At 37.6% G+C, this 17,990-nt stretch overlaps 1 protein-coding gene across 2 annotated transcripts in view; it reads left to right on the top strand.

Annotated features, from left to right (window-relative positions):
- The window catches only part of zbbx (zinc finger, B-box domain containing), a 40,557-nt gene that overhangs the window by 10,861 nt on the left and 11,706 nt on the right, over nucleotides 1-17,990 (top strand). For both annotated transcript variants that reach the window (XM_079875138.1, XM_079875139.1), the window contains exons 8-15: nucleotides 4,170-4,358; nucleotides 5,160-5,313; nucleotides 7,100-7,211; nucleotides 11,792-11,895; nucleotides 13,440-13,558; nucleotides 13,710-13,771; nucleotides 14,030-14,943; nucleotides 15,965-16,191. In XM_079875138.1, the coding sequence (XP_079731264.1) occupies nucleotides 4,170-4,358; nucleotides 5,160-5,313; nucleotides 7,100-7,211; nucleotides 11,792-11,895; nucleotides 13,440-13,558; nucleotides 13,710-13,771; nucleotides 14,030-14,943; nucleotides 15,965-16,191 (1,881 nt within the window). The remainder of the gene's footprint in view (nucleotides 1-4,169; nucleotides 4,359-5,159; nucleotides 5,314-7,099; nucleotides 7,212-11,791; nucleotides 11,896-13,439; nucleotides 13,559-13,709; nucleotides 13,772-14,029; nucleotides 14,944-15,964; nucleotides 16,192-17,990) is intronic.

Below are 17,990 nucleotides of genomic sequence, written 5' to 3' on the forward strand. Positions count from 1 at the left end.
AATGAGGGAGGAAGAATTTATTTGTTTTTTGTCTTTGAATTGCAATTTAGAAAATTCCTCTTTCTGTCATTCCAGTTCAAACCCCAATTCAACTTCCTCTGTGGCCAATTCAGTTCAAATTCACGTTCATAAAATATAAAGAGATTTGTTAGTGTGAATTGGCCTGCGACCCTTCAGAGGATAAGTGGTTTTGAGAATGGATGGGTGAATTTAAAGCTGGTCAAGCAAGGATGTCTCTCTGGAAAAGTTAGATAAGCGTTTAACTAAACATTTTCTGAAGAAAATGCAAGTAGTATTTGCATGTTGTCACAGCCGCTCAATCTTAGTTTCATTTTCATGGACTTTTAGTCATTTTCAGTCACATGTGTTCCTTTGTTCAGTTTTCCCGCCACTTACCAGTTGTCATGATGATTAATTTGATCTGCACAGGTGTTTGTCTCCCTCATTTACATATAGGATATAGGTTGCAATCTTCTCAGTCCTCAGTTGTCTGGTATTGTTTGTGTTCAGACCTTCTGTTACACTAATAAGTTTGTTTAATTAAATAACCTTTTGTTTTTAGAAACCTGTTTGAACCTTTTTCATTATCTTCATCTGAACCAAACCATGACAGATGTGCAAAAGTCATCACCATGATGGTGTTTTGAGTGGTTGCCAGGAAATTGCTATTCAGTTGCTAAGGTGGTTAAAGTGGTTGTAGTGTGTTGCTATAGGGTTTTGCTCGGCGAGTTAAAGACATCTGAGGTTGCTAGGGTGTTCTATGCCTATAAATCTATTCGATTTTTGCCCAATTTGCACTTTGCAGTCTGGATGAGTCTACATGAAAGTCTGCGCCAGTCTGAAGATTTTGGGCTGTCAGAGTTGAAAGATTTCACAGAAAATCACATAGTGAATGATGGGCACAGACTCAGATTTGGCATAGATGGGCATAGCTTCAGACAATGATCTATTAAACATGTTTGATACTTTGAGCTGTTGGTTTCATCTCCTAGCAATGAGGTGTGTGTTTCTATGTGAGTTTGTTGTGTTTGGAACGATTTGAAAGTTGTTTAGTGTATAATCTCCATTTTCTCTCTGTAACCATTTACAAAGTTGTATTATGCCTAGGCTAGTGTTTTAAAATCTGTTCAGATTTTAAAAGTATTGTTGTGTATTCCAGCCTAAATGAAGAAAAAAAAACCTCTTCTGAGACCTCTTCTGGTCTCAGTCCCTTCTTCACTATAGGCTATATATATATATATATATATATATATATATATATATATAATTTCCCCCCCTTTTTTTTCACTGCAAGGTGAATTCACTGAAAAAAACAGTAACTGCACATATCTTCTCAAAATGCCACCTGATTTGAGGTTTCGTCCAGGATGGGTTACTACTTTTTACTGGGTTTCAAAATGAGCAATAGATGCTTGCCTTAGTAAACACTACTAATACATAGCATAATAATGCTTTCTCTTTTTCTACATTTCTCTTTGTACCCATTGAATTAACTAACTGTGTGTATGTAAAAATAACTGTGCTCATTAAATTATCTTTAAGCTTTATGTGATTTGAATATAATAGTATCACTCCGAACTACAGTTACTTAATTGGTAATAAATTGAAGGTTGACACTAATCATGCTAACTTCTGTGTACAAAACTATGCATAACTGTATTATTACATTTCTTCCAAGAAAATAAGACCAACAAACACTGTACTGGTCAAAAGTTTGGAATCATTAAGATTTGTTTTAAATCTTTTTATAAGCAGTTTCTTATGCTCACCAATGCTGCATTTATTTGATCAAAAATACAATAAATACAGTAATATTGTGAAATATTATTACAGTATGAAATAGAAATAATGAATCGTAAAATAGACATATTTTGTTACATTTTAAATGTCTTTATAATAATGTTATATTAACATAATAAACTGATTAATTCTGAATTAAAAGTATTCTTGCTGAAAAAAAAAAGTATTAATTGTTTTGAATGGTGTATCAGGGTTTCCACAAAAATATTAAGCAGCAAAAACTGCTGTTTTCAACATTGATAATAATAATAATTAAAAATAAATCTTGAGCACTAAATCAGCATATTAGAATGAAGGATCATGTGATACTGAAGACTGGAGTAATGATGCTGAAAATTCAGCATTTCCATCACAGGAATGAATTAAATTTTAAAATATATTCAGATAGAAAACAGTTATTTTAAATTGCAATAATATTTCATAATATGACTTTTACTGTACTTTTGGTCAAATGAATGTAGCCTTGGTGAGCATACAAGACTTTTTTCAAAAACATTTAAAAAATGTAACCGACCTCAAACCTTTGAACTACTTTCTCAAACCAAGCAGTCGAATAAACAGTAGTAGGTTTCTGATCGTTAGCTGTGCATTTATATAGAAAGATCCATTATTAATCATTCAAAGCGCATTTTTACTTGAACCACTGAGTCATTCAGACTGTGTTGAGTTTACTGGGAGAAATCAGCTCATTATGGCCTCCATTTCAAGTTAAGCACTAACTCCAGGGGATACATAAAACATACAGTATACCTCACAATGACCACATGACCAAAAGCACTCCACATAAGCGTATACATATGTATAGACATCATCATGTGTGTGTCAGTGTTGTTTGGAGCATGTGAGTTGCTCCAATTATTGCATACAGCAGGTATGCTGACAAGGTGTGGTGATTGGCTCTTCCTGGAAGAGGATGACCTTGAGTGACCCACATAAGCCCTACACATCTGTCCTCATGTTTACATCCAGCCATGCAGCATTAGGCAGCACATGTGCACCGCCAACCTTCCTTCTTCCCTGGTTGACGCTGCACTGCCACATGCTAGAAGACGTTAAAGTAGTTACACAAACACAAGCAAACAAGTCCAGATGGAGGAGAAACAGAAGAACCCATAGGCTCTATTCATAAACCGAGTGAGTTGCCTGTTATTTATGTAGATTTACATTATCCAAAGCGACTTACACTTCATTGAAGGCTTACATTTTATTAGTTCATGCTTTCCCTTGGAATCCAACCCATGACCTTGGTGATGCTAGCACCATGCTCTACTGTTTGAGCTACAGGGATATACAGTGCTGTCAAAGAAGGTGCACTGAGCAAAGGAGAGAGAAAATCAGAGAAAGAGAGAGCAGTCACAACTTTGCGCTCTCTTGGCATGAAACCGAGAATTGTATTTAATGCAGCTTTATGCTTCCTAATCCTGTTTAATTTGCTTCCATGTGGGAAAAAAGAGAACAAATATTAATATTTTCATCCTCGGGTTTGTTCTTTGCCATCTTGGTTCGTCTTCGTCTGTCTTTGATATAGGCGTTTCCCCATCTGCTTTTGATTCATTCTCTTTTATCTCTGTTTTCAAGTTACACACACTTCTTCCTCTATTAATAGTTTCTTATTGCTTGCTATCGTCTGCAAACATAAACTATCGATATGCAGAGAAACTAATCAATTTGATACTGTTTACTCTAGTTTAAGTGCATAATATAAATGTATTCACAAGACAGTCAAGGTCTTATCTGATGTGGTAAGAGAAAGCATTATTTAGCAGCCCTGACCACCATAATGGCCACTAACAATGTTATCTTAAGGACATGATGTCATAAAGAGGAATTAGTCGACTGGCTAGCGATTATCTGGTTAATTACGTGATTTAATCAAGCTTTTTTTCTGTGCTATTATTCATTTGCACATTTTACAGAGATATTTGATAATGTTTGCAATACTCAGTTATACAAAAACTGCTAATACCTGGTGTGAATGTGATAAACTTCCGACCGAGATACCTGTAGGTGCTAGGTTTTCTGCTTGAAAGCTTGAAAGCATGAAAATCAATGTGAATTTCTTTTTGGAACCAATTTTACTTCTGTAATATGACTTATTTCAAGACTTCCATTGTAAGTGCATTAGCATTAGCATGATTGTTGGTTGTTTCTCCGAATTGATAGATGAAATTTCCATTGGAACCGACAGCATGCTGTCTATAAAGCTTGTTTTGAACACAGGATATCCATTTAATGATTTGGATGAATGCTTTACCTATAGAGAGTGTGCATTCATTCGGTTGCATCAGTACATTAGCCGAGTCATTAACAGGATGCATTTGTGCACTTTGAATTAAAGGTCTATTTGAAATCTATGTTTCATCCTCCAGGCAGAGCTCCAGACCCCCGTCAGCACTCGGGATGTGTTGGGTCGCCTCCAGCAGCAGGTAAGCACTGAGGAGAGTCAAATTGCACGAGGTGCATCCTCCAAATCCACTGATGAAAGAGAAGACACAGAGGAAAGATCAGCTCCTAGGAGCCTTCAGCCCATGTCTGATAACCAAATACACCACACACAAGTGAGTCACTGATTGTTTTGGATGGTACATCAAATTTATAAATGTAGCTTCTTTAGGTCAAATATGGTTAAAAATGAATAATGCATTAAACAGGTCTTTATAAAGTACATTGTAACCAATATATCTTTTCATAAATAGTTGTAAACAAAATGCATTATAATGTTTGCAGATTCTTTGTTACACCTGAAATTGGTTTTGTCATGTGTTTTAATTCACCATACTTTCTAAAAGTGTAACAATGATTAGATAAGTATTATAATGAATTAGAACTGTGGCTACAATTATTGGTAACACTTTACAATAAGGTTCATTAGTTAACATTAGTTGACTACCTTAGTTAACATGAACTAAGAAGGAACAATACTTCTACATCATTTATTAATATTAGTTCATATTAATTTCAACATTTACTAATACATTATTAAAATCAAAGGTTGTATTTGTTAACGTTAGTTAATACACTGTAAACTAACATGAACAAACAATGAACAGCTGTATTTTTATTAACTAACATGAACAAATATTATTAAATACTGTAACAAATGTATTGTTTATTGTTAGTTCATGTTAGTTAATACATTAACTAATGTTAACAAATGAATCTTATTGTAAAGTGTTAGCCAATTATTCATTACAGTTTTATTGATAAGTTTTTGTTGGGTGGAAGGAAGTGGACGTTTGAACACGAACCTGCTCTCAACTTTCTGTACAGTGTGGAAACTTGGCCATGTTCTCCATTTAATTTAGTTTCCTTCTCTCACTCTCTCTGTCACTCTCATTGTGTTCTCTGTCTCGCCTCAGGTGTTGTTTGTGAATGACGGTGTTGACCTGGAGGATGAGGAGGCTGGTGAGGAAGAGGACAGCTCTCTGCTGAGAGGATGCTTTGATGAAGAGCAGTCAGCCAGGTCCTTCCAGGAGGCTCTGAAAGAGTGGAGAGAGAAAGGGCAGAGACCAGGTAACACACACACGCGCACACACACGCGCACATCTAAGTCTGTGCAGAAAAGCTACAGCCAAACCACAGTAATAAAGTGACATGCTGTCAGGTTTGTGTGAGCTGCCACGTATATTCTGTGGCAGGCTGTCAGAACACACAAACAATCTCTCATAAAGCATACTCATGTGTGGCATTGACTGAAATAACACATGCCACGAGTGTTTCAGGGCCACTGATTGGTTGCCAGGTAACTACATATATGCATGACAAACATGTGCTCTGTGACAGTTGGCGTGTGTGCTTCCAGGTGCTGTGTACAGTTTGCAGAATTCCGTGATTTGACGACTTATGATGCAATGAGTTTGAGAAATGATCAGCAGAAACTTGAATGACGATGCCAGGTCACAGGAATTTAGTATGTTAGTGATATTAGTCAAGAACTATTGGATGCAGAGGAGGTTTTTGTTGCTAAATGAAGGCAGCCGTGAAGTTTCCACTGTTCCTCTGATGTTTTAAGCTCTGTATGAATTCAAATACTAGCCTATATGCAGTATACTGCTTACTGCCTGCTATGGTTTAGGAATATATTAGTGTCCTTTGTGCAATGATAAATGCCACAACCTCACCACTTTGCATTTTTACCCTTGCAAAAATATAATTTGCAGCCAACTTGCATTTAATTACTGGCAGATTTGCCAGAAAGTTCACAGACTAATCAGTCAATTATTTTTTTTGTTCAAAACTATTGATTCTGCACATACATATGACTAGTAGCAAATTATTACTTAAAATAGTAAACCAGAGAACTGAAACTGTTACGGAGGGGTGTAGCAGACAGATAAAGAGGCAGACGAATAAAGTTTAGTAATAATCTAAACAGGTAGCAACCCAAACAGTTAGTAACACACACCATGAGCATAAATGCAAACGTGACCAGACAAACTCAAAGAGAAACCACAGGAACTATATACCAAATATAATAAGGTCCACACAGCTGAACAGAATAACTCAATAATGATGGTGACCATGACAACAAAATACTGGTGGGAACTTAGAACAAAGGATAACAGAAACTAATGAATACAAATTAAAAGTCTGTGAAACTAAAACTGAACATAACTGTGACAGAAACATGATGAGGTGGCTTTAATGTAATAGTCACAATGAATAATATCTGTAGCAGTCAGACATCTTACACGCATGAAATTTGTAATCAAAATAATTTTATTTCACATGAACAGGGACAATAACGTGGGTGGTGTGTCTCTGCAGCATCTGTTGATTGAATGTGCTCCTAACAAATATTTTATAAACTGAATTGGACAGCTGTTCTTACACTCCTTTAAACTTAATGGTCAGAACATACTGTAGCAAACTAAAGTTATTCCTTATCTTGTGTCAGACTCATTGCGTTTATTCCTCTCTCTCACTTTTCTTTTCTGTACTTGGCTAGCAGGAGTCTCACCCGCTGCAGTGCTTGGCTTGTGCTCACTGTGATAATGACTGCTGTGTTAAGGGGGTTTCAAATGCACTGAAGTCTAACCCGCCTTTATATCCTCACAATACAGCAAAAGAACTCTCAAAACAAAGACAGAATTATGTCAATAGTACTTCTTGAATTCTGCACCAGACAGCTTTTTTTCTCACTTAGTCTCATGTGTCTGTGTTTAATATAAATTCTTTAGTGGTTTGTTTTAAGCTCTGGATGGTAGTATGTAATCGGGTTATACGTACTGCGTTATTATCCTGTTCTGTATGCACACAGTTCAGACTCATGATCCGATTGGTGTCTTTTTCCTTCTAGTGTCCGTGATGGAAACACAAACAGAGAAAGGATCCCATCAGTCAATTCATATAGAGTTCAAGGATGACACTCTGAGCTACATGGAGAAACTCCTCCTGAAAAAACATCGCAGGTTAGCACCTGACACTTCACACTTTATAACTGAACAGACACAAAGTGAATAAGAGCATTATAAGCTTAATTTACCTTCTCAGGCCCCAATTAAGGTCCATTTAAGATCAGTTAATAACTTATGGCTGCTAATTACACAGCCTCACCTTTAAGTTGCTCCACCACAGAGTCGCTGGATTTTATTGAGCTAATCAGCCCCAAAGCAGTTTCTGGTATTGTTTAACTTTGTAAAATGATCCTTAAACACACACACCATCACTGTTCCAAAACCTAGTAAGCTGCACATGTACTTTAAGGACCATTTTAATGCATCATAGGCACACTGTTTACATGAACGTTGTTTCAAATGCCTTCTAAGACAGCTTATTTTAGTATTCTAATGCAGCATTCATAGAGAATGCAATCCCAGAATGCATTGCGACTAGCTCAATGAAATAATAATCCAAAATGAGCGAATTGAGAGAGAAACGTAATTTTAGTGTAATTGAAACATTTAAATAAAGCAGAAATAAAATATAAATATTACCTTAGTTGAAGTACTAAAACTACTAAAACTGAAATAAAAATAAATTAAGACAAAATACTAAATATTAAAAGACAATAATAGTATGTAAATTATACTAAAATAACACTGTGTAGAACATTCCAGATCAGTAGTTTACACAAGAGTCCATTTCAGTTAGGGTGCTAGACTACTACCTATGTAGGCAGCACACTAAGTTTTAAAACAGAGCCAATAAACATTTGTCGCCCCCCCCCCCCCCCAAACAATTTCGATGCTCGCCTACGAAATGAGAAAGCTGACAAAAGCACGCAAAACACTCAAACGCAGTATCTGTAAACCCTCCTAAGCGCTTTGAACCACATCACAAGCTTCTGGAGTGTTATGGTATCTGTTGCAGCGGTGGTATTTAGGTCGGCTATTCAAGAAGGGTCTAATTGTGAATCCATTAAATTGCCTTCTTTTGAGGCCTGGTGTGTGAAGAATCACAGAACAGGAAGCTGGATTTTTCAAGCGAGCGTGTGTGTGTGTTCGGGCTCTGTGGGAGGAGGGCAGACGTGTGGCCCAGGGCTGCAGCACACACTCTGGAGGAATGGAGTGTGTGATAGGGGAGTCTAATCCCTTCATACGCTCACAAACACGGATGAGGTTTTCACGGATTTCACAATGAGGAAAGCAAGTTGTGCTGCTGAGGCAGCAAGAGTTGGCTTCAGGAAAGGAAACAAGAGCACAACGAGAGAGAGAGCGAGAGAGCGAGAGAGCAAGAGAGAGAGAGAGAGAGAGAGAGAGAGCGAGAGAGAGAGAGAGAGAGAGACTTGTTTGGGAAGACAGAGGGCTGATGGTTTTTCCGCTAATGCGTTTGTATGGTAAATCACCGGTTTTAAGGACTAAAAAGGTTTCAAGGACTAAACCTGTGGGTCAGGGGAATCTGACTGAGCTGAGATTTTTACTTACAGGAAGTCTGGTTCATCAACTTCCTTCAGCTGGTTTAATTTGTTATCGGATTTAAATTATGTTGCTGTGCTTGTATGCATACACTGTTTGGATGCTTTGTTGCATTCACATTTAACTTTCATAATGTGATGTGGTACGAGTACAAGTGTGAGTGCATATATAGATAACTTGTTATGATTGCTCATTTAGGAATTAATAGCAGACCACACAATATGCACAGAGATATAGAGTTGTTGATTTCAGATGCTTTTTTGAAAGCGCGCTGCTGACAAGTTGGCTGCTGATGCAACAGCAACCAATCAGCTGCGCTATTTAGATAACGATGTGATCGCTAGCAAATTAAGTTAAGGACCTATCAGCCTGCACTATCTAGAGTTTCATGACATTTGTATTAAACTTTGTATTAAACCACAAAAACAGTTTTCAACATTGATAATAATAAGAAATGGTAGTTTTAATTTAAGGTAATTTTACTGTTATCATAGTTATTATTAAAATTATTAGTAGTACATGCTTTCAAGTTCAGACCTTATATCTTATCAAAATTTATTTCGTTTCAAGGATGTTTATTTATACTGGAATCAAGAAAATATTAAGAAAATTATTTAATATTTTTCATATTCATAAATCATAGTATGTCATAAGTTACTCTATTGAAGGGCTGTGTTTAGTGTCAATATTTCACTAACAAACTCTGTTTGGAGAAGATGATCCAAAACTGGACTAATTTTACTGACTGTATAACACTGACAAGATGACTACTTAAAGGGGTGGTATAGTGCCCTTTTCACAAGATAAGGTAAAATAAGTCTTTGATGTCCCCAGAGTGTGTATGTTTTAGCTCAAAATACCCCACAGATATTTTTATATAGGATGTTAAAGTTTTTCACTTTTTTAGGGTGAGCAAAAATACACCGTTTTTGTGTCTGTTCCTTTAAAAGCAAATGAGCTGCTGCTCCCGGCACAGAGGGGGGAGCTTCAAGAGCTTGTGTCCTTTTATCTCACACAGACATAGATACAGACGGTTGGTCTGGGAACGCCCCCGGGAACGCCCCGTCACGTGATGTGAATTTAGCCCGTGAGGGAAAACATTGCCTTGGCGCTCATTGAAATACACGGGACAATCATGCCGAAGAGTTGCTGTGTCGTTTTCTGTACCGCCAATAAACAAACAAATTATGAATTGAAGTTCTACATCCTTCCTAATAAATTATGTTTTATTAACAAGGTTCGGGAGGAGCAGGTGCAGATAATTAACCCAATTAGCACAAGTGGAGATCAATCAGTAATCAACTCAGGACAATATAAATAACAGCAGAACCCACCTCTGTTCCTTGACAGTTTATTCAGCATCCCACCTCCACCCCATCTCCTCACTTTTAGTTCCATCTCCTCACTTCTAGTTCCATCTACTCTTACCAACGGGGGGAGTACTCTGGGTTCGGGCAGAAATTCCGAGCTCGGAGCCCTCCACCCGGACAGCACCCCAAATACGCATAACCTTTACCATAATAATTATATGTAGATGTGAACTCGTGAAACACACAGAACCGGAAAGGAGGACAAAATGGCTTTTGAGCTTTCTTTTTTGAGATTACTGTGTGATTAGATCCCTGTGTGATATAGTAGTGGGTGTTAAACTCGTATTAGCCAGATTTGTCTACATCCCTTACGAAAAAGAACTATAGTAATCCTATAAGATTTCTATAGTATCCCAAAATACTATAGTATTCCTATAGGATTACTATAATATTTTGTCCCAAAATACTATAGTATTCCTATAGTTGTTTTTCATAAGGGATGTCTCATTCACATTAGCGTTATCAGCTGAAGGCTCGCTTGATAGGCCAATCGCTAACCTATGGAGTAGCTCGAGATCTACACTCAATACAGACTGCAGTCTGTGAGTTAGGGATAATTGTCAGCACAGTCCCTCGGCAACTTCGTACTACTGATCACCGTTGTACAAAAGGATTAATAGTTTGGAGATACGTACAATTGTTAAGTGACAAGGTTTTATGGAGTTATAGTATGCAACATTATACGAAAGTTGATTGAGTTATAGGCTAATGTTACCGCTACAGCTACCACGATGTTTTACCTGGAGATTCAACCAGATAACAAAATATGTCTGGAAACGATACCTCCGGCCATTTGGTTGGGTCATTGACCCAGTTTTTAATTAAATAAGGGCAATCATAACCTATTGCAGTTAATTTTGCAATGTACCGTTGCCGGTCGGCAGGCGTCAATGACTCGCAATAAGACATTTTTGTCATTCAAATACACACGATGTTCGCAGTGTTTTCCCCCACGCCGACTCCACCCTCGCCACGCCCCCAACTATGACTAGATGCATGTATGTATACACTGACTTTTAGCCTTTTATGTTCAAACCGAAGTCAGAAAGATGGAGAGACTCAAAACGAAGTGACAACATGTAGACAACATTTCTGAATGGTTAGTTGATGAATTTATGTAGCTTATGTGTAGTTATCTTCTAGTCATTGATTAGCATATTCTGTCTTGATAATCTATAAATCGCGTTCCCAGGGGCGGGGTTTATGTCAATTTTAGGGTTTGTTATGTCACTAACCCGGGAGGAATGTCGTGTAGTCCCTACCAGCTGTTTGTTGTGGTCCTTAAAAAGCAATTTCTTTAAAATAAAATATCTCCCTTTGCTTTGAACTTTGAGCGTTGTAACTTTGCAGATGTTGTATATGCTCAAACAGCAATACTACACGCACTAAAGTTAGAAAAGTGAAATCATATTCAACCACCCCTTTAACCAGAGAGCCTGCCAACTAGCTGTTTTTCAAAATGTGTAGTTGTACATATTCCTAAAATAATGTAGGGCTGGGCTTGATTTTATACATCAGGAATGGATTTGATCATGGAAATTGAAAAGAAGTGAAACATGTCAGGCTATTGCATTATTGGTTGATATTATTTTTCCCTACTGGCGAAATTTTTTTCAGAGGTGCATAAAGCTATTAATAAAGTGCTGTGCTGCGCTGAAATGTTGTTTATTTATAGTTGCACCGTTGAGGAAAGGGAGACTGATTAATTATCTTAAAATTTCTGAGTGTGATTTACTGGGAACAGCATTATTTTCTTTCCCTCAGAGGACAAATCGAAGAATTTCAGCCCCGGTCTGTCGTCCAACGCCGGCCAGAACCACCCTCACCTCCACCTGCAGAGACGGATGAACTGAGCCGACAACTGACAGGTGTGACCCGTTTCATCACACACACTTTTTTTTTTCTTTTTTCCTGGCAAGCACATAATAATGGTTAATTGTGCAATTGTGTTTAAAAACTATATATGCAATTTGTCGCTGGAAACATGTCGTGTCGTATCGTATCGTATCTGGTTTGGATGAAGAGTGATGAGTAGTGGGTTACTGGTCATGCACATGCCAGCAGGTTCGATTCACAAAGACCCATATAACTGCACTCTCTCCAAAAAGTTGGAGAAATGAGCTGTGAGAGTCAGTGCGGAGGGCAGCTCTCTTCTCACAGCCGGCAGCTCGGATCCATCACTGTGTCCCTGAAGGGTAATCACACAGCTCTTATTACACTGGAGGGAGGGCGATCATCTGACAGAGCACTCCGACAGCTGATTGAGAGAAGTTTCTAGGTGCTGCTGGGAGGCCAGTTGATCACAGCTGTCAAAGATCTGACCACCTTCAGCTTTTCCCAAACAGCCCCGGTGATGAGCGCCGTCTCTCTTCATCTGCACCAGCCCGAGCTTGACGCATCTTTTCTGAAGCCCACATCCCCGATGCTCACGACCCAAAACACTTTTCAGTCACTTTTCACTTTTTCAAATGCAAAGGCGTTTTTATGGGCATTCGTCTGATTTGGGTTTGAATAGCCGGTCACCTGTTCAATCTGCTGATAGCTTGTCTTGACGCACTCTACATTTAAAGACATAAAATGACATTTGCAAAGCATTTCACTTCTGTAATGTGACATTTTTCTGACTGCAATATAATATGCAGTTTATAATATATGGCAAGAATTTTGAGAAGATCATTAAGTAATTGGTTTCTAATATTTTTTCCCCTATTTTTTCCCCTCAAAGGTGGACAGTTGATTATACGTTTAAAATCAGTACAATTTTCTAATGTTTTTGAAAGAAGTCTCTTATGCTCACCAAGGCTGCATTTATTTGTATTTTTTTACAGTATTTATACACCATTTTTTTTACAGTAAAAATAGTAATATTGTGAAATATTATTACAGTTTAAAATAATTGTTTTTTATTTGATTTTTTTCTAAATGTCATCTTACTGATTCCAAACCTTTGAATGGCAGTGTATTTTGAAGAAATACTATGAAAACAATTACTTTTTCTGTAAGTAATATGAATTCCGTACAGATTGGGTATTTATTCAGAAAAGATATAGGGAAAAGTTTCACAGGGCATAGACATAATACTCAAATAGACTCCAATATAATGCAGAAATGTAACATTTAAAAGTTAATGTAATAGTTTTCTGCAGTAATAGTAAACAATGATAGATATTCTGATATGAAATGCCTATTTTACACTATCCACTCAAGTCCTGATTAATAAAATCAAGTCCTGCCCTACTCCCCCATTGAAAACTGGTTCATGAATCTTCACAAAGTCATGTGTTCTTAGCTGGTTATCTGTCACTCTGTATTATGAATAAATACACACATTTACAGCAATAAGGCCATTCTGATTATTGAACTGATTTAATTTATTTGAACATAAATCTGTTTTACTGCCTCTGATTTGCAGCAGAGCGGATGGAGTTGCACAAATACTTGAACTCTCTCTTCGCAATTGGTCTCGCTGAGGATGCTAGGAAAATGGACAGCCCTGCAGAATCCTGTTTAAGCATCGTAGAGTTAGATGAGGTAATTATGACCTCCACAACCCCAGTCTTTGTAATGGACTGCTAGACGATGGCCAGCGAATGACTCCTCATTGCTGTTTCCATAAACTTCATTTTGTCTTTTCCATTTCTCCTGTGTCATTTTTTTGTTGTTGTTGCTTTAATTTTTCCAGATGGATGTAGATGCTGTAACGTTCAGATCCTTTGGAGTCAAGCAGGGAAATAAGAGTAAAATGTAAGAAACAAAAGATCAAGGTGAAAAACTGCGACTTTTTGAAAGGAAACGACAGAAAAGATCACAGTAGGAGTGTCGTCTTGAAGCAAGAATATAATTGAAGAAGTTGTTTTTTCTTAAATCAGAGCTAACACAAATACAGTGTCATGTTGACATTTGTATCAGCCACAACTAGACTTAAAATAAGGCTGCTAACTGTGGCAGTAGGTTTCATACTAGTTAGGTGCTATATATGAATGCCTGTTTTTCTTCCAAAAGGTTTGTGGCTGTTGAAAATGAAGATTTATCTGGACGAGGAGAATTTGGATGTTCAGTTTTGACTTCCACACCATCGTTCTCCTCGATGACCAAAGGATTGTTCTGGGAAAGTAATTCTGAGATAAATATGTATTCTTCTCATGAAATGTGGCCGTTGTCACAAGAGACTGAAAAATTTACGTCATCATTGCAAAGATCAGAAAGCTATTCTCCACTTCAAATGAGGCTTCAGAGATCACAGCACCTTTCGACTACCTCAGAACCATTTCTGTCGATTTCACGAAGAGGAGGCCAGAAAGTGAAACTGAGTGACTCTCCAAAACCAAGCCCACAGACAAGGTTTTCTACAGCACAACTGGACAAACCCTTAGAGCTACTACCAACGTCATCTCATTCACTTCCAAAAACCGAATTGAATCAAACTTTTCCAAACTTTGAGGACAATATTTCCATTGTCAGCCCCTCTCCTCCTGGAGTACCATCTGCCAGGTCTTCTCAATGTCATTCTCCTGCATTTATTCTCATCCCTAAACAAAGTCCAAAACCTCCAGACTCTCCTTCCCCAAGGTCTAGACCTGTATCCTCTCCAGTCAACCCAATCCAATCTAGACCTGCTGTTTTAACACCAGATTCTGAAATGAAATTAACTCAACTGTCTCCAGAAAGCGCCATCACTTCCCCAATTACTGCAATTCCTTCATTAAGGCAATTACTTCAAGAATCATCACAGTTTGCTTTAGTCTCAGATAGTGGTACACCTACTATGTGTGTCCATGAGTCCATTAGGTCCTCTGCACCAGGGGTTGAATCCTCTCATACTGATGGGCACCATTCAACCCTGCCCTCCAAATGGTTAAAGGGCTCACGAAGGTCACCCAAAACTACAGTGCTCTCCCTGCAGCTGAGCATGTCAGGTTAGTATAACTTCTACTGGTAGATTTTTATTAAAGTTGACAACATTGAAAATGGCAGTGTCTAACTGCAGTTTAGTTTTTCTTGTGCTTTAGCCACTGTTTATAATTCTCATGCAAATGTGTTTGTGAGCAATGAAGAATGTTTTCCTATGTAATTATTAGTGATTTAAATACTTTTAAAAGCAATAAGCTTTTGAATCTGCTTGCTCCAATGATTTTTTCCAGGTTTGCAAGGTATTTTTAGACAGAATGTGAAGGCCTTTACTCTTTAACTATTGCAAAATCACTGTAACAAACATCTGGTTTATTGCTTTTATAAAATGCTGGCTGCAGAAATAGGATAAATGACACCACTGTATAATAAATTATTTGATAAATTATTTCAAATTCAGTAACTAGATCAAAAAAGTTAATCAAGAAAAACTTTGATGCTAGCATGAGATGTTTTAACGTAGTTTAAAAGTTGTTTTAAAAGCTTGTGTTCAGTTGCTAAGAATAAGGAGAGCATGGCGTGATAAGAGAGACATGAAACTAGCACATCTTTGAAGGAACTCAGATACTTTATTGTATAAAATATTTTAAAGTTAAATGCATGGTTGACCAAGCCGAATCAAATATTCAATAAACATTGAAAAATTCTTTATAAATGACAAGAACCTGATTTCCAGGATCCCTTGGGGTTCAGTACATCTGCATCAGAGAGTAATGATTATGAGAAAACACCAGTTGTAGACATCACCCTTCATTCACACAGCGGTTGTTTCTGCGGTATTTGCTCACTAGCAGAGTGATGGAAACTTCAAGCTGTGTAGGATAAGCATTATTAATGCAGGAGGCAGGAGACGGGAAGCAGGGAAGAGAAACACACAAGCTCTGCTAGACCATGTCCAGGCGGCTCGCTGCGAGCATTAGATAAGGGCGCATGTTTGCATCCTCACTGCCGGCCTCCTGCTGGAACGTCTCTTCTCTGTCTCCTCCTGTCCTCATGGTTTCTCCTCTCTCACTATTTGTCACTGCTCAGATTCAGAAGAGGAAATGACAGGTGAAGATGACTGCCTGATGCCCAATGAGGAAGACTCATCTGATGAAGAACTGAAACAAATCACAGATTCAGAAGAACAAAAGAACAACGTTTCCACTCCGTGTTCCACCATGACCCCTCCAACAGACCCTCATTTCTCTTTCCCAAGCCTCTCAAAGACAGAACACGACAACACAGAGCCAGTTCTGGTTGCAGGATTTTCACAGGTGAACCAAAGTTACTTGTAACAGGTTACCTTCAAAACTATTTAAAACAGTTAAAAGACTACAAAAGGTTGTGGTTGGTAAGATAATTTTTGTTTTTTTGTTTTTAAAGAAGTCTCTTATGAAGTCTCATGTACATCTTTGTACGTCTGTCAGATGCAGTGCAAATTGGCCTTTATAGAGAGAGAGTATGAGAACTACACAAATAATTCTGTTGTTCATATCGAATAGTTTTGCTGGAAACTATCGGATACCAAAGACTCAATCAATTAGATATTACTCCTGTGTAATTTAATTGCAAGCTGTGTGAGAGATAATAGCAAGAAAAAGCACCGACTACTCTCATATGCACTCAGTTGATGAGGGACGAGAGGAAACAGAGCCATCAAGTCTGCCGCAAATGGACTATCAGAGTTTAATGGTGTAAAAGAAAGAGAGAGCAAGGAAAAATGCATTATAGTAAACACCTGAAATTAAATATCTGATCAGAAAGTGGCTTTATCGCTGCTCTTTTGTCTGAAGATCAGAAAATTTGTTCTTAACTACCACCCGCTGATTCTTTTCTCCACTACCTCATTTTCCGTTTAAAGGACACCGACTGGGACTCAATAAAAACATTTTCTTTCAGTTTTCAGTGTAACGAAATCAGCTCAAAATGAGGGGAATGTATAATTAATAATCAATAATTAATCATTAATAATTAATCATACTGGTTATGAGCCATATTACCTACACATTTTAAATCGCCCAAAAAGGGGATTCATAGCCGTATATTTGTATCTCTATATATAGATAATTAACCACAACGAATTACAATCAATTATGAATATACAGATGGGCTATAGATCAAATTTGTGAATGCCTACGAAATTATTGTCACATCGAATAAATCGTTCGTCCGCCAAACAAATCATGCAATTTTCTTATCGACTCTCAAGGAGGATTCTTCTTAAACTCTCAAGAAAGGCTATTCCTCTGGCCATGAGGAATAACTTTCTTGTTTTACAAGATTATTAACTTGTAGGCTGATCACACTTTATAAAGCTTGTAGCTAAGATCACACATTTAAGAGGCTTTGTTCTATGAGCAGCAAACAGAGACAATCAAGCGTATAATGGGTTTTTAATAAATGAAACTATAAACATACAACTACATCTAACAAAGAATACATATATGAATAGTATAATGAAAGTAAATAAAGAAAGAAAGAGCAGATTACAGAATGGCAAACATATCACAAACAATGAACCTTTGAGAACCAGCAAAGAATCAAAATCACCTTAAGCAGGGGCAGATAACCTTAACGCATTTAAATCTCGGTAACAAAAGAATACTTGCATTGATCTTTGTCGCTGAGCAGGAATGCGTGTGTGTGAGTGTCTGTTCTCGGTGTGTCCGTTAGTTGGACGCGTTCTTTCGGTTCTTCCGGAGCTCGTGTAGTTCGCGGGAAGTTCAAACGGTTTACTTGTAAGAGTTGCCAGAAACTTAGTTTAAAGTCCGTTTCGCTGGTAGGTAGAGATGAGTGAACACGAGACTAAAACAAGGCAAGGAGCCGGAGATACGACTAATACAAAAAGCTAAGAAGCAAAAGTAAAACAAAACAAAACGGAGAGCGGATAAACTTAAAGAGAAGACAAAGCAAAGACAAGACAAGACCAAACAAAAACTAAGAACACAAGAAGCAAGAAACATGGTGTGTGCATCCTTCTTTAAGGAGTTCGAAGCCCAACCTTCTTTTGGGTAGTTAGACCAATCGGATTAAGAAATTTTGAGCGGGAAAGAGTTTCTTTGTCTCCTCTTGA

Source organism: Squalius cephalus (assembly GCF_949319135.1).
Source record: "Squalius cephalus genome assembly, chromosome: 6".
In the NCBI taxonomy this organism is placed as follows: Eukaryota; Metazoa; Chordata; class Actinopteri; order Cypriniformes; family Leuciscidae; genus Squalius; species Squalius cephalus.